The sequence below is a fragment of the Lutra lutra genome, chromosome 3, assembly GCF_902655055.1.
Source record: "Lutra lutra chromosome 3, mLutLut1.2, whole genome shotgun sequence".
NCBI classification, from domain to species: Eukaryota; Metazoa; Chordata; class Mammalia; order Carnivora; family Mustelidae; genus Lutra; species Lutra lutra.
The window spans coordinates 65,641,965-65,662,960 of NC_062280.1; the positions used below are offsets into that span (position 1 = coordinate 65,641,965).

At 41.7% G+C, this 20,996-nt stretch overlaps 1 protein-coding gene across 3 annotated transcripts in view; it reads right to left on the reverse strand.

The window, feature by feature from the left end:
* The window catches only part of STK39 (serine/threonine kinase 39), a 306,604-nt gene that overhangs the window by 215,563 nt on the left and 70,045 nt on the right, over nt 1-20,996 (reverse strand). For all 3 annotated transcript variants that reach the window (XM_047722074.1, XM_047722073.1, XM_047722075.1), the window contains 3 exons: nt 6,959-7,067; nt 3,713-3,854; nt 2,458-2,513 (listed from right to left, as the gene is read on the reverse strand). In XM_047722074.1, coding sequence (XP_047578030.1) covers nt 2,458-2,513; nt 3,713-3,854; nt 6,959-7,067 — 307 coding nt within the window. The remainder of the gene's footprint in view (nt 1-2,457; nt 2,514-3,712; nt 3,855-6,958; nt 7,068-20,996) is intronic.

The following is a 20,996-nucleotide window of genomic DNA, read 5'->3' on the forward strand; positions in this document are numbered from 1 at the left end:
CTCTGCCTCTTGCACATTTTTGGATGTACCAAACATTTCTCACATTTATTTACTTATTGTAACAACCATATAAGCAGTAGTTTCATAGGACGTGAAGCTTACACAATTTGGAAAACCCTCCATAAGATAGACAATACAAAATTTAAAATACAGAGTTAAGTATATATATATATATATATATATATATATATATATATATATGTCTATTTCTTTAAAATTAAAAATTCACACCAATTCTCTAGAGTCCTAAAGATCAATAAGTTCCTTTCTTCTGAAGGAGCTTTAGATAATTTAACAAAAATGCCTACATAGAAATACCTCCTGATGGCAAGTTGGCTCCTCTCCTCCACCTAGAACACTCTGCAACTCCCCGGAACACACAGCACTTACAGGACCCTGAATCTTGTTTCAACAGGTGCAAAGGATATGTGTGTCTTCTTGAATGACAGGCATTATCGTCGCCATCTCACAGATGGGGAAACTGAGGCTTACAGACACAACCACCTCCCACACTGCTCAGTGGTTCTGAAACCAGGCCTGTTTGATTCCAAGGCCTTTGTGTTTAACTGATACATAGTGTCTCCACAGTGGTCTCAAGCCAATGACTGCATTTGTCTCAATGTATCTTTTCAAAGAGAGGAAAAATAAAGGATAACACTTTCATTATTAGTTTTCCAGGGAAGAAACATTTGATTTGAAACAAACCCTCCCATTTTCCTTTTATGTCTTTAAAACATCTTTCTCTCCTTTAAAGGGAAGTAAATAAAAGTCCCCTTGAATGTACCCAACTCAATACAGAACCCAAGGTCAGCACACTGCCTGTCATACGGGCCAGGCATCACCTGACAGGTTCTCTGGCATCCAGAGAGGGACAAACAATGAATCAAAGAGATGACTCAAGGCTTATCCTTTGTGCTAGGGGTGTGTTTGTTTTCTGCTGAGCTCTCACATTTCTAATAATACCCCAGATCCTTGCATTTGTCTAGAAATAAGACTAGACCCAAGGACTGTGATCAACTCTGCTCTAAGAACTTGATGGGCAAAGGCCCTAAACCCTAAATCCTGGAAGAGAGTCTCTTCTAGCTCCAACTCAGAGAGCAGCAGACCAGACTGATGAAAGCCTGGGGCGAGCTTCGCGCTCTTCAACAACACAGGCCACGTGAGGGAGTCATGCCAAGGACGCTGCTAGGACGGGTTGCTAGGAACATTCAGCGCCTGGAAGCCAGAGGGCTCAACGCCCTGCAATGATGGACACAGTGCAGGACAAGGAAGGACTGTGCTGTCGAAAATGCAAAAAGCAGAGATGGCTGAGAGGATGGTGGAGGCAAGCCCACCTGGACATGGAGGGAAACAAAAGAGTCGATACAGATACGGCTACAGGTTATCCCAGGACTTTGCGGTTACTCTCGGCATAACAACACAATGAGAAGGTCTGCACACAGAGGCTACCTGTCTGGTGCGTTCGCTCTACAGACACACACCACACCTGCACACCGACTGCCATGGACAGCCATGCACGTGCAGGTGCAGGACCAGAATAACCCATAAGCTTTAAGGGCTCACAATGCTTCTGGCCACCTCTTCAGAAATTGGAGGGCTTAAACTAATAGAAGGTGCAGTGTTTTAACTTTCAAACTTGTCAGAAAAATTCTCAAAAGTGCTTTTCTTGCAGTCATATAAATATCACCTTTATTCAACATGAAAGGTAGAAAAAATACAACTGAGAGTAAAATTGTCTTTATCAAAAGGCCATGTTCTAAAATAGCTGTTTATTAGATGATCTAGCCAAAATTTATCAAAATAATAGGGAGCAAAAGGAGGGGTGCCTGGGTGGCTCAGTTGGTAAAACATCCAACTCTTGGTTTTAGCTCAAGTCATGATCTCCACATCATGAGATTGAATCCCACATCGTGGGCTCCACACTCGTTGGGGAGTCTGCTTGAGTTTCTCTCTCCTTTCCCTCTGCTCCTCCCCCACGCTCTCTCTCTAAAATAAATCAATAACTCTTAAAAAATAATAATAATAGGAAAAAATGTTCTGCCCCAGACCCAAACATTCTTGAACAGGGCAGCCCAGATACATTCCTTTTTTTTTTTTTTTTAAAGATTTTATTTATTTATTTGACAGACAGAGATCACAAGTAGGCAGAGAGGCAGGCAGAGAGAGAAAGGGGAAGCAGGCTCCCTGCCGAGCAGAGAGCCCAATGTGGGGCTCGATCCCAGGACCCTGAGATCATGACCTGAGCTGCAGGCAGAGGCTTTAACCCACTGAGCCACCTAGGCGCCCCCAGATGCATTCTTAAAACAGATTACAGGCATTTATTCATTCGTTCATTTATTCATTCACTCATTATTTATTTGGAATGATAATGAATGATATTCTTTGAAATGATAATAATGATATTCCTTGAAGCTGTAATATTTCTGTCAGAAGAATTTTTATTTATATCAGCTTTACCTGCTATTTGCACCGAGCCATCCTCACCCAGAAGAATATTACCGGCTTTCAAATCCCTGTTAGAAGAAAAAAAAAAAAAAATGGAGACTGAATTATGGAATACAGACATTATATTGCATTAATTCATTCAGAGATAGTTAAAAATGTATCATATAATGTAGCTGTTTAACATAATTAACATTTTATAAATATTAAAATTATATCACAGATTTTTGGAGTAACGGATAAATCGTGATTTTATAGTTTGCTCCTGGGAGATGGTGAGGATTTTAGTAACAAATATTTTATATGGAATCATTATCCAAATTGAATTAAATCACTAGTGAGTACATTCTTTATGTTACAGAGTTAGAGATAGCCCATTAACTCACCATGCTTTCATTTTATAGAGAATTAAAGCTGATAATTCTAGGTAAAGCTGTTCTACTTCCACTCAAATATGTCTGTGGTGCAATTCCAAATTAATCCCACCAGCTTCTTAAGCAATGGATTGGGTCAGTCTCTCCTTTGGGGAGATACTCATTATAAATTACTAATTACAATATTCTATATTTATCATACAAAAGTCTTAACACTTCAAAAGAAAAATGACAATTGACAAGTTTGATATCTAAGGTGATTGTTTTTTTCTAACTACTGAAACACATGGCGGATATCCTTAAACATATAAGTCACATAGTACTCAAGGCAGAAGAACTACAGTGTCAGTGTTACTAATAAATGGTTATTTACTTGCAGCTATTCTTAAGGGCCCAAGTAACAGGAACCCTTTTGAAACATCAAACACTCACATTCTTGGCTGTTTGGCTATTGAAAGAAATTAGCATTTCATGGCACAAAAGAAGATGAAATTAGTTACCCCTCCTTTCTTCACACCACCATGCCAAAAGTAATGAACATATTACAATGTCTGGAACAGTTCTGCCTACATTAGAAAGGCAGAGATGCTATCCTGTTCAACTGATCCTACTTCAAGAAGAGCATGTTAACTGATTTTTTTTAATGAGTTCACTCGGTACTTTTTATGTTCTGCTTCTATTTCAGAGAGAGCAGATAAGCCAATCCTGAGGATACCAATATATTTTATCAAAATGTATTCACCGGCTTCTTTCTTCAGTACTTTTTCCACATCTATTCGGCATAACTTGGAAATAATATTGATACCTACCTGTAACACGTGTTTCCTTAGTATCCTTTACAAGCTAGAGCGAAAGATACAAACGGCTGAATTTAAATATCTTTGCAGAAATCCTACCTGTGAATCTGACCATTTCTGTGTAGATAGTCTAAGCCTTCCAAAACCTCTTTAAGAATTGTTGCTATTATTGCCTCTTCCAGAACTCCATTCTTATGTTCCCCTCTGTTGACGATGTATTTTATGATATCCAACATTGAGCCTAGACAGAAGAAGTGAAAACTTTGTGTAAGCATCTTCGTTAGCTTTCTAAATTGGGCTCCACTATTCAGAAAATTAAGTGGAAGTGTCAGAATGTTTGTTAATTTCACACAATTCCCCCCAAGGCATACAGCTTCATCACCGCCCCAGACCAGAAACCCTACATCCAAGTCTGCGAGAACATTTCCGACGTGAGAAGAATTCTGGGTTAGCAGCCACAAGACTGTTCAGGGTCACCTCAGGGTAATTCCTTTCTCCTACACATACACAACTGGTGACAGGCTCAAAATGGGGTTCGAAATGTTTGAAGTGAAAAACAAAGGAGGAAGAGGCCAAGGGAGCAAACAGCCATGAACTAACAAGAGGGAGAAGTTCCGATCTTCCTGGACATCTAGAACACAGGTGGGAGGGGAGGGGAAAAAACTATGTTGCCGCTGGACCCCGTCTTATAACCAGGAGTTTCCTTTCCGTGACTCTAGGCGATCTTCATTTTCGTTTACTTGATGGCTAATGGGCTGACTTTCCTAACGAAATAAATACACAGTACTTTCTTTCCATAAACAAATTAGTATCCTTGGCACTGTGAGTTCATGTTTCAACACATATGAATTAATATTCCAAACCTCCTGGTCATTTTAAAAGCCATCATTACCTGGGGGTTCAACATTTCTGAAGAGTTAACAAATGGCTTACCTCAGGACCTGAATTTGGCTGCAGGTTCCCTATGATTAACTGAGAGAATTGAGTTTCCCCATCGGGTATTACTACACTAGACTAGCTGCCTGCCCCTCATTAAGAGATTTAATGTGATAAAATATTGTAAAAGAAAACAAATGCATATTCCCCCTCAGAGAAGCATCTACTTATTCATTGATCCTAAAATGTGTTAATAATCTAGAAAACAAGACTTCCAAAAAATGTTTCATTTTTATCTTGTGAGGATATACCCTACCAGGTGTGTATACGTTCCTGGCCTGCTGAAAGAAAAATGAGCAAGAGTCCACATTTGCCCAGGTCTCTGGGACCTGTGGGAACCCGTTTAAAACCTGTTCTTCTTACCTACAGCCCAGGGAGACTGACTGAATTGGATTCTTTTAAAAAGACAATGACATTTTCTTTCAAGTCCTCAGGCAAGGGGTTAGGGGATATCTTCAAGCTTATAAAAGGTTAATTGGGATCAAAACAAAGACAGGAAGTAAAATCCTCAGCTTGGGGATGCCCACAGTCCCAGGTCATCAGAACTTCTCGGTCTCCACAGAGTGGAGGTGGGGGGCTGTTGCCCCACAAGAAGAGGCTCAGTGAAAGTCATCTTCCTACCAATACAGGGGCCTCACAGACCCCAGGGGCAGTCCGGACACTCAGACACCGCTGTCTGGCTCTAACTGGCGGCCTTTTTCTTTTTTCCCCTCATTTCTTTCTTTTCATGTTTAATTAAAAACCAAAGTAGGCACTCAAGGAAACAATGACTAATAGGATTGACAAGACTGGGAACAGACCCGGAAGCCACTCTCCCAGGCTCCCTGTGGAGACCTGCACTAGCAGACCCAAGGCAATTACAGCATTTTTGTCTGCTCGGTTCTGGGCCTCTGCTGGATCCAAGAGTTTTTTTTTGTTTAATTAAAAAAAAAAAATTAAGATGCCCCCTCCCCACCCCAGTCAGCGTTCCCTGGAACTAGGTCTGCAGATTAAAATGGGCTCTACAATATAAATTCTGCAGTACCAGTCTGGGCTTCATCCAGGCACTGCAGAACGTTCTCCTCTGCTCCTAAATCATACTTCATGTCTGGGAAAGATGCAGAAGGAGTGAGAGGTGGGGGTTTGCTGGGTGTTACAAAGAAAACCACTTGGGCTCTCTAAACTTCTATTTCCGTGTCTGTAAAATGAAGGTGATAATTCTTGCAGCATCGCATAGCTTTTAAGTCAACAGGACCCAGCACCACTTCTCTCCAGTGCTAACAACTCCTATGTAGGTGACTTTGGGTGAGCTGCCTAACTCTCCTCAGCTTTGGGGAACTTTCTGAAAGGCTGGGATGGTGACATCTGCCATTCAAAGATGCTGTCCAGATTCAATGAAATGAGGTAGGTAAATTGCCTTGAATGGGATCTAGCCAGAGAGGAAGTGTTCAATAAAGTTGATGGTTCTCATTACCAATCTCTATCAAATAGTGAGGTTAAAAGATTAAAAGAAAAAATATGGGAATGCCGAAGTGCCTCGTAAGGTAAATTGTCAGTGGCTTTCATAACTTCGGTGACCTGAGGCCTGAGGGAAAATTCCTCTGCCTTTTCAAAGGCAGATATAGGATGGAAATGGTCCCACTTCGGAAGGATACCACAAGTCAGTAAGTTAGCATGCAGAAAGTTCTTCTCCATTTCAATGGAAGCAATATTTATGGAGCCCCCACTGGGTGCCGGGTTCAGGAACTGAGAAGCACAGGAGAACTCACACTCCCCCGCCAGTCGGCAATCTAATCTAAATCAGCACCGTCCAACACCGCAGCCACGGGTCATCTGCAGTTATTTAAATGGAAGCCGATTAAAATTGAATAGAAAATCGGTGCCTCGGGAATACCAGTACCACATCAAGGATTCGAGGACCTCACGTGCCTGGTAGAAACTGGAGAGCCCAGCTCTAGAACGGTTCCCTCATCTCAGACTCGGAATGAACAGCACCACAAGAATTCATTACACTGCGATATGGTAAGGACTTGACTGATATTAAAAACAGAATTTAAAGAGGAAGAACTGGTTAACATTTCTGAAGAGAGTGGGGAGGCTGCAGAGAGCACATGACCTGTTCAGACTTCAGCCCCTGGAGAAGGAAGGACAGACATCTAGGTCCGAGGAGCCTTGCCCCTGAGGTGGGGAAACGGCGGCCGCGGAATGTACTTAGGGAGCACCCCCACCCCACACCACGAAGTCCGGGTGTAAAAGGGCACAGAGAGTCGAGGCAGTGAAATCTGAGCTTTATTCTCTAGGTAAATGATAAACAAGCAAATCTTTTTAAATACAAAAGGAAGGGGACCAAATTTAAGGTCTTATTCAATAGGCTGGCTCGCACAAAAGGAAAAAAAGAACAAGAACAAGCAAATAACAAAACCTACTTACCTCCACTTAGTAATTTCATGACCAGCCAAAGTTCATCTTTTACCACAAAAGAGGTGTAATAGGTCACTACATTGGGATGGCTGCACTGACTCATGGCTTGAATTTCTTTCTATAAAAAAAAACAAAAAAACAAAAAAGCAAAAAACATGACACAGTACCATGGGGTAAAAATCAGCAAACGAAAGAGAAGGGAAACCACACCTGAGTACCTGGGCACCTTTCCTACTTAAAAGCATACCTGGGGAGCTGCCTAACCCTCTAGCTCAACAAAGTTACATGAGAACTAACGAATTCACCCTCATCATCAATGTGCTGGAATTGAGACAGGCCTCCAAAGGAGATCATAGAATCTGTGGACCGAGAAACCAGAGAGCCACTGTGGACCTGCAGAACAGGACAGAGAAACTTCAGATCTGGGCCTATCACCCAGATCACCCCCAACTATGCGGCAGAGAGCCCTGCCACATAGGACTGAGTACCTCCTACCTGTACTGAAGGCCTCGACGGAGAGAGAAAAGACCCAGTGAGTCCTTAAGGACTGGGTCCCACGGCCAGCCTCAACTCCTGTGGGCCTTAGCTCCTCCCTCATCCAAAACTATTTCTATCTCTCAGGACTGCTGTGATGTTGCAAATGAGCAAATACATATGAAAATGCTAGAGCATAATTTTCCAAAGTGCATTTCATGGTTGATAGTCCATCAAGAAGAAAAAAAAACAAAAAAGGGAGGGAGACCTGCAAAGTGAGAAGCTTGGGAAATGTCAAGTCCTACATCCCCCTCTAAAACGGCCACAGAGAATATTGGTACTGTCAAAGGCTCTGAGAAGTCCTGTAGTAGATAAATTGTCATAGTTGAATCCATATTAACAATGCAGTTAAATAATGCTTCGTGTGTCACAGTGCAGGAAAACACTACTACTAAAGAGAAACAAACTTTCATACAGAGACATAGAACAAGAAAGTTCTGAAATCACACAAATAGGCTACTTCAATAAACCACATTTTCCTGAGATACTCAAGTTCCCCTTGGTTTTGATGTGTCATTTTAAGTTATTGCCAGATTTCTCCTATAAAGCTTCAGTCAAATGCTAACCCTCAATCAAAGGCACCAGACCAGCATAACTGGCTTTCAAGGTGCTGTCCAAAAGCCACAAAAAATGACATGTCATCAAAGAAACCTTATTTATGCTATTAAGTATTTATGATGAAAGAAAAGTATTTATGCATCTTACAGATATTTTCAATAATGAGCATCTAGTTAACTTTGAATTCACTTCTAATTTCCTGGCCAGAATATTCCAACTGGAGCTGCGATCTTTGCATATCCAGTTCTACTTGATACTCAAATAGCCAAGACCCTAGATGTCAGATAACTTGGCCAAAATACCATGATGTATATAAACACATATACTAAGGTTTGTATATGTGTTACCAGTGCCTTTTACCAAGGACAAATAAAGAAGAGAATCACTAAGTTTTCCATCTTCATTATATAGCAACACTTTCCCTTTATTATTTCCCTAATTTAACTAATTACAGGCTTTCTCAGTCTGACACTTTTCAAGTCAGCTACTCCTGTCCTTTGAACAAGAGCTGAAACCTGAGGGCCAGTTTCCATCTGTTTCTGGTGTTAGGTTTTGATACCACAAGACGCCTCTGAAGGAGAAATGGAACAATGTTCAGACCAGTCCTAGCTGAAGTCACTACCAGCTGCTCACTGTGGGGACGGACAGTTCACTTGGGAGGCCTGAAGCATTAGTTAGGGGCCTCTCTACACAGATGCCCCCCTTGCTCACAGAAAAAACAATGTTTCCTGAAAGTATGGGTGCTCTGCCCTCTCGCCATTTTACATCCAATGCAAATGAATGCTTGTCTAGCTTTCTAACTCCAAACTGTTAAATCATTAATCAAAATGAACAATAAATAACCAATGAATAATCAGTGCCTATATGAAAGAAAATTCTTCTGCATGGAAGCAAAATTGGGGCAGAGTCTGGAAAAACAGGTTTTCACGCACTTTCCATGTATCACTTTCTACCCAGAGTATCAGGTCTCCAACATTGCAGTGAGCAAACTGTGTGTGTGTGTGTGTGTGTGTGTGTGTGTGTTGGGGGTGGGGGAGAGGGTACACACGTGTATGTGTGGGAGCACTGGTGTGCAGGGTTGGGGGAGAGAGGGGAAAAGGAAGAACGGGGGGGATGGATAGAGGCAGGGAGAGAGAGAGAAAAAAAGCTATTTTAATTAACCTAGAAAGAAACTCTTTAAGTAACCTGTGGATACAACTTATCAAATTCTAATACTTTGAAATTTGGAGTCAAAGAGGTACCAGCTGGACATTTACAGGTCCTGAGGATTTAAAAGAAAAAAGGGGAAAGGGATACAGGGGCACCTGGGAGGCTCAGTCAGTTAAGCATCTGCCTTCAGCTCAGGTCATCATCTCAGGACTCTGGGACTGAGCTCCGAGTCAGGCTCCCTGCTCAGTAGGGAGTACGCCTCTCCCTCTGCCCTTCCCCCTGCTCAGACTTGCATGCTCTCTCTCTCTTTCAAATAAATAAATAAAATCTTTTTTAAAAAGGAGGTGGGGGACATAGATACTGCCCCTTCTAATATAGCCCAAGGAGCAACATAAGAGCAGATGGAAGAAGAGGTGGGAAACCTCAGGCCAGACTTGCATAGGTCTGACCACCCTTAACCCACATTCTCCTTCCATGCACCCTCACTGTCCCTCTTCACTGCCTGGGCAGGGGGTCCATGTCCCCAGCTCTACACGATCTAATTTCCTGCACAAGCCTCTCCATGCAGTAGAGCCTCTAATGCTTAAAGCCAAGATGGAACCTACCTTAGGGAGAGAGCCCAGCCACTCTGCCTCAGCGTATGACCTGTGCAATCACTGAACCCCCATGATAAATAGCATTTTCACAAACAGTGTAGAAATACACTTAAAGAAGAAAGAACGAGGTGTTCTACCTGCCTATCTAACCTCTACTTCAGTTTATATATAAGCCTTTTGTTTAGCAGTCTTATAGAGAGATGCAAATTTTTACTGTATATATTTATAGCTCCACTGTGGTCTGAATGTTCATGCCCCCTGCAAATTCTGTAAGCTGATGGTATGACAAAATGGGGCCTTTGAGAGGTGACTGGGCCTTAATGATGGAGCCCTCATGAATGAGATTTGTGCCATTATAAAGGAGATCCCAAGGAATGAGCTTGCTCTTTCTGCCACACAAAGAAGCAAAGAGAAGTCTATGCTGGAAGAAGGCCCCCACCAGACCATGCCAGCATCCTGATCTTGGACTTCCAGCCTCCAGAACTGTGAGAAATACATTTCTGCTGTTTATAAGCCACCAGATCTACGTAATTTTTCTTTTTCTTTTATTTATTTATTTATTTATTTATTTGACAGACAGAGATCACAAGTAGGCAGAGAGGCAGGCAAAGAGAGAGGAGGAAGCAGGCTCCCCGCAGAGCAGAGAGCCCGATGTGGGGCTTGATCCCAAGACCCTGAGATCACGACCCAAGCCGAAGGCAGAGGTTTTAACCCACTGAGCCACCCAGGTGCCCCGGAATTTTTCTTATAGCAGCCTGAATTGATTAACTGCATATGCATATTATTTTTTATATTTTATATTTTGAAAATAGAAATATTTCTTGAACTAAATGTTCTTTCCACAGAACTACATTTTCCATTTCTTTTCAAAATAATAATGATACCTGCTATTTGAATCCTTCCTTGGTAACAGTCTTATCAGTGAAATTATCCAAGCTTTTTCCAATGCCTTAACTTCACTCACAACATAGGCAAAGCCATTTATTTCCAAACATATTCATTTCTCCCTATCTCTAAAAACGACAAAAGTATTGCCCAAAGATGAATAAATGGGTATGATTAAAAAAAAAAAAAAAAAAAAGATTTATCCAATTCTTTCTACAGAACAAATGGGTTCTGTTATTCTATTTCTTTAACTAGGACATAATCCACAGATGCCAGATTTGGAGCAATGCTTCTCAAACTTGAATGTGAACACTGATCACCTGGGGCTGTGTGAAAATGCAGATTCTGACCCAGTCAGTGTGGGGTGGGGCCTGAGATTCTGCATTTCTATCAGCGAACAATACTGACCCTTTAGGTCCAAAAACCAGACTCTGAGTGGCAGAGTATTGTAGAACGCTGACCAAAAAACAAGTTTCTCCTGTAGATGTAAATTCCCCACTTTGTTGGAGGGTGCACGAAAGGAAGGATCTCCATTGGTGGCTGAGAAGGTGATGAGGTCACTGCCAGAGTCGGGGAGCTAAGCCCAGAGACACCACCTAGCTGTGTGTGACCAAAGAATGGGGTAGGAAGCAAAGACAGAAAGAAGAGAGACTCTTATTAAAGTGGTTTGAATTTCACAACTACTGGAAAGGGTAAAAATTCAAAGGGAGAGAAAGATGTGAGGTCAAAGTCAGAAGAACTTAAAAGAACTCTGCAGTCCAGGCAACACATTTGCCAAAACCACAGTCAAGGATTAGAACACAGTCACTCCCCCTCAGAAGTCTCGTGAAGTAAGACAGACACACAAGTGCCCAACTGAGCTAGGACTCAGGATTTAATCTCCCCCGTGAGAAGCTGGATCTGCTCAGGCAGCTTCTTCTGAAACACATCACAAATGAAATTTCACAGGAGTGGGAAAACGGGCCTAAAACGGGAGAGCAAGAAAAAGTCCTTCCCATCTGCCAGAACTCAAGCGGCAGCCACAGCAGCATCCCTCCACTGGGAGCCGAGTGGGCGGAAGACAGATCCACCAGGGACACCCACACACCGCTGCTGGGCCAGCGGGACCAAATTTGCCCGACCTGGGCATGCCACAGGCCTCTCGAGTGGGATACCCCAGGCTTGGGAGGCTGGGGGTGGGGCGCAGAGACACAAACAACACAGAGTTTCCTACCACAGAATATCCTGGAAATCGGATTGCTTAGGAGGAAAAAAAAAAAAAAAAAAAACTACCGAAAAAAAACAAAAACCGAAAAAATGAAAATAAAGTGCGATTAAATATGTTGGTGGGTATTTTCTAATACTTCTATACGGCCTCTGTTCCCCCTACCACCATCAAAAAAAAACCTTTTTAAAAAGTTTCTCCTACAAATAGTAGAGGACAAGCAAGAACTGGGATTAACAGGGGTGGGACCCAGCAGAAGCCACTTAGAGAAGGGCTACACTCAAAGACCAGGAAGGCTGGCTGGGAAGTGTGGCTAAGCCACTGGCCAGCCCCATTACTGGCACAGTTATCCCGTAGCCTTGAACTGCAGCCTCCTTTAGTAAGAGGAGATTACTAATGACATTTGCATGGGATTTTTGTGAAAGAAGTGAAATGAGAGCTATGCAAAATGCCTAGCACGTAACACAAATGCTAAAAGCCAGGCTCTCCACGTCTCAGTCCCCTCTTCGAGGGTGACAGGATCACTTCTCTCAAGTGTCCTCAGTTACTAAGATTCAAAGTGGCAGAGACAGCCACAGGCAGTAGCGCTCACCTTTTCCTACGGAAACATCACAGAAGGCACCTGTGCATCCTGCTGGCTCTAAGAGCTTCTGCAACGTGTGTACCTGTCACTGGGCCATGAACTTGTGGCTTTATTTCTGACTCTACGTTGTCTCCACCTGGGGTTCTCCTAAGTATTTCACCCTGTATTTAATTTATCCCACCCTGTCATACTTCAGGTGCGATGATGGTACACTGTCTCAGACCCTTCTGGGATAAGGAGTCTAAACATACCCTTATGCAAAGGGTTCAAAACACAAGGCACAGGGCTGCCTGGCTGGTTAGGTCGGAAGAGCCTGCAACTCTTGATCTCAGAGTCATAAGTTCCAGCCCCACACCGGGGGTATAGCGATTACTTAACAAATAAAATCTTTAAAAAATAAAAATAAAAAATCACAGAGCATAGAAAAGAGTTTGGAGATCTAAGAATGAGGAAAAGTTCAAGCCTAGTTTCTTTTGTCCCTAAAACCAGCAGAGATTCACAAAGCACTGACAGGAAAGAAATTTCATTAGGGAAAGGAAACAGTTTCAATGGCTTCTGAATTCAAACTATTCAACTATACTTAACCAAATTAGCATATTTTCACAGCTTATGTAAATCCTAAATAGATTCTTTTTTATCTAATATCAGTGGCAAAATACCCTCCTGGGCTTTAGTTAGGAATTAAGCCTCTCAACCTTCAACATCACTTGTGGTTAAATCTGAGGAGATGCCATTTCTAACTTTATCTCTAGCAGTGGTTTTCAACCTTGCTTGCACATTGAAGTCACCTAGGGAGCTTTAAAAAAAAAAAAAAAATACCAGTGGATCCTAGCCCCAGAGATGCTGGTATAAATTGGTTTAGGATAACAGGCTGGGAGTAAAATCTTTCAAAAGCTCCCAGGTGAGTCTAATGTTTGGCCAAAGTTGAGAACCATTGCTTTCGAGCTCAGGGCTGAGAAATGCGTCATTCCTTCAATGAAACGCTGAGAGAAAGGCACACAGCCACGCTGAAACTTAATCTAAAAAGGAAAAAATATGTGTGATTTATAAATACTACTGTATGTAACATAAATTTCCAAATGCAAGAGATAACCAACCAGATACATCTTTAAAGTATATGCAACATCCTGCTGGCATTTAAAGAATTCTTTAAATGATGAGGATAATCCTGTTAAATAAAAACACTTTCAGTGGGGCGCCTGGGGGGCTCAATGGGTTAAGCCTCTGCCTTCGGCTCAGGTCATGATCCCAGGGTCCTGGGATGGAGCCCTGCATTGGGTTCTCTGCTCAGCGGGAAGCCTGCTTCCTCCTCTCTCTCTCTGCCTGCCTCTCTGCCTACTTGTGATCTCTGTCAAATAAATAAATAAAATCTTAAAAAAAAAAAAAACACTTTTAGAAAGTTATTCTCAGCTTGCAATTCCATAACATCAGCATCATAATGAAGGGTAACCTAATCCCTATTCAAAAATAGCCCAATACTGTAAGTGGCAGAATTAAAACAAAAACCAAAACCATAAGCCTCAGTGATACCAAATGTCAGCCACGAAATGGAAGATTGATAAAGTTTTTATAAGAGAGATGGATTTCTTTGGACTGTCATTTTCAATCCCAAAAATGTCATTAGGAGGCATTTTAATTATAAACAAATTATACATCTTATGTGCAGCAAACTCTTGCCTCTTTTGGAATAAGATTATCAAGTGGGAGAAACCTCCTCAAGACAGAAGTCAAATATTTCGACTTATACACCTTACCAACGAATCAACCAATGTTCCTTGCCATTTAGTTTTGCAGTTGCTTTCCTATGACTTGGTATGTATCCAAGTACAGTCTATTGAAGGCAGGATTAGAAATGGGAAGTCTGGGGGTGCCTGGGTGGCTCAGTGGGTTAAAGCCTCTGCCTTTGGCTCAGGTCATGATCTCAGGATCCCGGAATCAAGCCCCGCATGGGGCTCTCTGCTCAGCAGGGACCCTGCTTCCTCCTCTCTCTGTCCCTGCCTGCCTCTCTGCCTACTTGTGATCTCTGTCTGTCAAATAAATAAATAAAATCTTAAAAAAAAAAAAAAAGAAAAAGAAATGGAAAGTCTAGATATTTAGAAGATGGGGAAATATTGTTAAAAAATAGGAGAAGGGGAGCCTAAATTCATGAGAGCCTTAATCAGCATACGTGGAGAAGTATTTAAAACTAGAGAGAGCAGTTGTAAAAGGTAGAGTGTCATGGGAGTTGGAGGGCAGGAAAATGTCTCGAAATCAGCAGGGCAATCACAATGGGTAAGTGTCAGTTTGCTGACGGAATAGAGCGTACATCCCAGGGCCTACGGCTTGGTGATGATGTCACAAAGATGGGCATTCCCCAAAAACTGTCCAAAGGAAATGGAAGAATCTTGCTGGGAAGTGTAAGAAGCCAGTGGTCCATTTCTTTTCTTCAAAAGAAACAAGGAGGGGAAAAGAACTCAGAGAATAAAAACGTGATGCTGAAATTCTATAGGAAAAACCCAAATGGGGAGGAGCCAATTTCTTCCAGAGTTGGCTGCAAAGTTCTTCAGCAAATGGGAATAAGGATGCCCTATGGGCTCTGGAAGATCTCCCGTTGGCCCTCCTAGGATCCGAATCAGATGCAGCTATCAATAACTGCTATTTGGTCTTTTAATTGACTACAATTGGGAGCCCTGGAAAAAGTAAAGTTGAAGACTTCATTAAAAACAGAAAGAGGAAGAAATTTTCTCATCAGCCAACGGATGTTGCTGGAAACCTCCAGGCCAACTCTCAGCACAGCTGCTCTATTTGGCTTCATCACCCAAGGATGAGAATGTGAAGTCAAACATGTCTTTTTATTTTCTGTGGCGTCCCCTGTCCCACACCAGGGGCGGGGAGCTGCGGGGAGGGGCACGACTACTGTCACCAGCCTGGGTCTCTGCCAGGGAACAGTCCTCCTGCAGGGGCACGGGGAGCCCTGCCAGACACTCTCCGACCTTCTCCCCCAGGATTCCACAGTCCTTCTGTTTCCACAGCAGCTAATTAATTGTGGAAATAACCAAACCAAAATAAAGAAGATAACAGAGGAAAGAACAAAATCATCTGTCTCAGCCCAGGCCAACAACATTTTCCAGAAGTCCATGTGCACGACAAAAGTGAGGTGTAAAAAAGTAAACAATATGTAACTGAAGTCGTATGCGATATCGGCGTGTTTTTCCCCATTTTCTCCTACTCTGAAAATGAGTATGTGCTGGGTCTCTTTGTTACTGAACACGTAGGCCAGAAACGTGTGTCCCTGCAATATTCATTTCTGCTTACTCTTTGGGAAAAAAGTGAGGTGTTAACTATTTTAGCAAGCCATTTCTAACAAATGTATAAAAACACTGAAAAGTAAATTCAATTAGTGCCATTTATTATCTGAATCCACTATGACTTTTAAGTTTGAGGTTCCAAAATGAAAAATGTTTTCTGTGATCAAATCATACATATTCCCAGCTAATGTAACTTTAGAGCTGTAAAAATAGTTTTGCATACATAACAGCCTTTCTCTAATTTCTTAAAAATGTATGTCTTCAAAATGTCTAAAAATTTCCCATTCCTAATTCTGCCTTCAGTTGGACTACACTTTGTTAAACACAAACACCAAATTCTACAAAAATAATTAGTGGCTCTCTGTCAAATAAATAAATAAAAATATTTTTAAAAAATTAGTGGCAAGGGACAAACACAGCAGTACGAAATTTAATGTTCGTGACCTGAAGTGCTCAAAATAATATCACAGTCAGTGAAGTTGGCTTATATTTAAATGCTATAACCTTGGTATAAAAGACCCTATGAGAAATAGCCAAATGCTATTTGTTACCATATATGATAAATGAGCTGGGATATGAATAATTAATTTACTGATTAGAAAATTCTTTTGTTCAAAAAGCATGGAAAAATATTTTCATTTCTATAATAAAGAGAACACACATTATAGCTTACAGCTTTTTAAGTTGACATCCTCAACCTGGTATAATTGTTTTCTACAATAAACAAGGCTTACAAAAGTATCAATACAATTACAGAGATTAGGAAAAACAACACAAAAAATGTTTTTAAAATTTTTTAAAACTCAATTAAAAGGGGGGAAACCTGCTAGCGAAAATAAGTCCTCAGAGGTCCCCATATATTATAGTTTAATTTTAAAAGTATAAGAGAAGCCTATGTCAGATAATGAAACTATTAGGAGATAATTAAACTATTCTCCCAAACGACCATTAGGTAAAATAAATACCTAGAGCTTTATTCTCCAAAATAACCTACAAATCACAGCTAATTTGGTTCCTCTAAACACAAGGAAGGAAAGTATGAAGAAAGGGAGAGATGACTAGAGAGGGAACAGCAGGTCAAGAGAAATAAGAAATAATAAAATAACACTGTAGCAAAAAGCAAAGGCAGTGGCTTTGTTCTGAGGGAAGTAAACTCTTGAGTTATCTACAAACACAGTTGGTGAAACACAGCAAAATATCCTTATAAAGATGATATAGGAAGAGAAGGGCAGATGTCAGATTTTTCCCAGCTGGAGACAGAAACTCTTTCATTATGTACATGGGGTAGGCAGATGACACACTGAGTACCTAAATGTATGCATTTACACTGGATTGTCATTGCTACACTCTAATACTGGAGTGACTTGATCCTCTCCTGAATTATGAAGCATAATTTGCTACCAATCAGTGTTTTTGTTCAAGGGATTATTAAAAGGAATTTCATTAAAGAATTAATTTTTAAATACTCAGAACCATAGAACTTTGGGGCTGAAAATAAGTTTTGCCATCAAGTAGCATTCCTTATTGAACAAATGAGGATACAAAGGGCCAAAGGTGAAACCAACTCCTCTCAAGACCATGATCCACATGAAGAACACAGGCCCCCTGACCCAGGAAGCCATTTTCCTTCTATCACAAGTTTCAGCAACCATGTGTAGCCATTGTTTGTTGAAATTATTTTGCTCACATTTGTCACCAGTTGTATGTTAAAACATTGTAATGATCATTATATATTGTTTTATACTGAAATCACTTAACTGGTCTTTGTTTTGTTTTGTTTTGTTTTTTTTGCCATTTTTTTTCTTCCTTGAGGAAATAAGCACTTCGTGTGGCCCCAAGGCCAAGGATTCTCCTACACACACAGCACTCCTGCCCCTGGGAATTAAACAAAGTTTTGGCTGCGCTGATGTTTATGAAGGAATGAGAAAATGCTACAGAGTTTTCTGTGACTGGTACCAAACACGGACTAAAAATATGAGAACTCAAGTCTAGAGAAAAAAACATTGAGAAGGCTATGGCTAAAGTCTAAGAACCATAAAGTCAAGTAAGGTGATGAACCAAAATGTCCATCAATCCCTTGGTAAAAATTTTAAGAAGAGCTCTTGAAGGTTGGAAAAAGTGGGTTTTAGGATAAATAAAGAGAAAGACGACTATGTCACATTTATGGAAATCACTGTCACCTGGAGATAGAGACTGAAAGAGGACTTCAAAAAAGTGGATGATTTCTTCCCTCGTGAAATGGAATTTTAAGGGAAGTGAGAGGGCCCTCGAGCAGCACATCCCTAACCTTTGAGGCTGACCACAAACCAGAGAATTAAGCTCGTTCAAGAAACCTCAAGGCCATCTTCACATAGAATATACTCGCTGGCATGACAGTGGGTAGGACCTGTTTAAGCAAGTCTGGAATTCCTATTGAAAAGCAAGAACTACCTCAATGGAATGCACTTTAGAGAATCTGTTAAACCATTGCTAGATAAATAGAAAAAGTGCAGAAAGAATCCGTAGCTCAAAATACTCACCAACGCAACATAAGAACGAAGAAACTCCTTTACCAGTCCCTGGGCTCCCCAAAAAAGAACAATTAACTTTGTTTTTCCATAGTCTAGTTCAGTGGCTAGCATCTTGTAGGGTTTAATAGCCATGCAATTAACAAGCTCTGCTCTAAAGCTATAAATGTCTCCTAGAGAGTGTTAAGCCTATTATAGTCATCTACACCACTGTGGGATTAAAAAATGTGGGATTAACAAATCTCAGAAATTATCAAAGCATCTAGGTTGGAATGGTCAGGAATATAGAACATGCCAGGAATATCCCTTGACTCTTGGAAAATTAACCACCAAATCATCATACCTAGAGAGTTTGGGATGTAGTTAAAAGCCAAACTCTAATACATCTACGAAAATTTTTTAAAATGCCTAGAAAAAGAATTAAGTTAACTAAATGCTTTTCATGTAATGCCAAGAAAAACATCTGTTCTAGGGTTTTCTAATTGCTATTAAGATGAATTTTTAGTGAGCCTATTGCTTTGTCCTCTGATATATACCCCCAGAACAGACCCTTCTTTCGTGCCTGAGCACAGCAGTGTAGAAACTCATTAAATATTTATCAAATAAACCACTAAATGTGTATTAGATCTGGAACCAAACTGTCACTGAGGAGTATCACAGTACCCCTTTCAATGGTTTAAAAAAAAAATTATTTAAATTACCACTTATTTAGCACCAGTGATTTCACTGAATGTTTCTTTTTCTCCCTTCATTCTCAGAGACACCAAGCCTGTAATTATCACTTTGCTTCAGAAATCATGACCACGGGGCACCTGGGTGGCTCAGTGGGTTAAGCCTCTGCCTTTGGCTCAGGTCATGATCCCAGGGTCCTGGGATGGAGCCCTCGCATCAGACTCTCTGCTCAGCAGAGAGCCTGCTTCCCCATCTCTCTCTCTCTGCCTGCCTTTCTGCCTACTTGGATCTCTGTCTGTCAAAAAAATAAAAAATATTAAAAAAAGAAGAGGGGCGCCTGGGTGGCTCAGTGGGTTAAGCCGCTGCCTTCGGCTCAGGTCATGATCTCAGGGTCCTGGGATCAAGTCCCGCATCCGGCTCTCTGCTCAGCAGGGAGCCTGCTTCCCTTCCTCTCTCTCTGCCTGCCTCTCTACCTACTTGTGATCTCTGTCTGTCAAATAAATAAATAAAATCTTAAAAAAATTAAAAAATAATAATAAAAAATTAAAAAAGAAGAAAGAAAGAAAGAAAGAAAGAAAGAAAGAAAGAAAGAAAGAAATCATGAGCACCTGAATCCTTCTTCAGCCAACCTGAAGTAAACCCCCTGTGACCACGGACACTGACAGGATTTGCACTATGGAGCAGCAGAGTCCAGGGACAGCTGTCCAGACCTGCTCTGGGCCATCACAGGGGGCCTGTGAGTGTCAATCCTACCTTACTGGGGGGCGGGAACAAAGGGGTAGGGACGTGGCAGAGAGAAGGAAGTGGGAGGTAGGTAATACAATTTCAGCAGGGGAGGCCAATGTCCCACCAGCAAACAAACCGTTGACAACTGTGACTTCTATGACATAACGCTCTCTCGAGATAAGGATTCCAGTGGCCACTGTTTCTTACAGGAACAATGGCTTCCAGTTAATACATGGCACAGTTTGTGAAACGACGCGAGCACTGACCTGTACGTAACGCACGAGCGCGCGCACGCACAGACACAGAATTAAAGGATTATTAGGATACCGGACATCCAAACACTGCCAAAATGTGAACCCAGAGACAATAACAGTGCGAGCAACAGCAGTATTCGAAATCGAAAGGATTATAGCAACTTTGCTCCACACAACCTCATGTGCCAAGAGCGGGGCCACAAAAGCCTGGCAACATTAGGCAGCCCGTACTGTAAACTCCACTTCTCTCTTTTGCCAAGGACAAACATCCCAGAGAACCATAACCATTCACCCCCATCTTCAGAAATATCGAAGACATCAAAAGGTCAAAGGTGCAAGGTTAAGGCACGATCAAAGCAAGGAATCAATATACCTTTAAAATGAAAAATAGATAACTATACATATAGACTATGTCCTGTTAACACAATGTGGGCATTAAGAGGGGAGAGGAGAATGAGAGAAATAAACTAACTGCTAATAAGCAAACTCATAAATCCAAAAACCTCAGAAAAACGAGCCAAGCCCAAAGCCATAAAACCAGGTCCTTACATGTGCAGCTCTGCCTAAATTATGAGTATATCCAAATGACATTGTTATGTTCCCTGGTCCCAGGGACACAGTTCCCCAAAAGCCCCTTTCCCTCCACCCCCGCTGCCTCCACCAGGACTGTCATTAGCTCCCATCACTGGCAGCCAGCCGCTAACGAAGAGCCAGTGGAGGGAGAACATGGAGAGGTGGGGCAACTTACGCTTTGTAGAGACCAGGGACCACAGCATCAGCCCAGGAGGCGGGTTCCAGAATTGCTACAAACAAAGGCACACAGCCTCACAGAGACCCTGTATAAATATTCTGCAGCTGGCAACAGGACAGCCAAGGGATCTCCAACGGAGTACCACGATCAAGTACAACCATCACGGGCAAATTTGTGAGTGGTTATTTCCAAACAGAGCATATGGTTAAATGGGCACCCCAATTAAAAAAAAAATAGGGGCGCCTGGGTGGCTCAGTGGGTTAAAGCCTCTGCCTTCAGCTTAGGTCATGACCCCAGGGTCCTGGGATCGAGGCCCACATTGGGGGCAAGGAGCCTGCTTC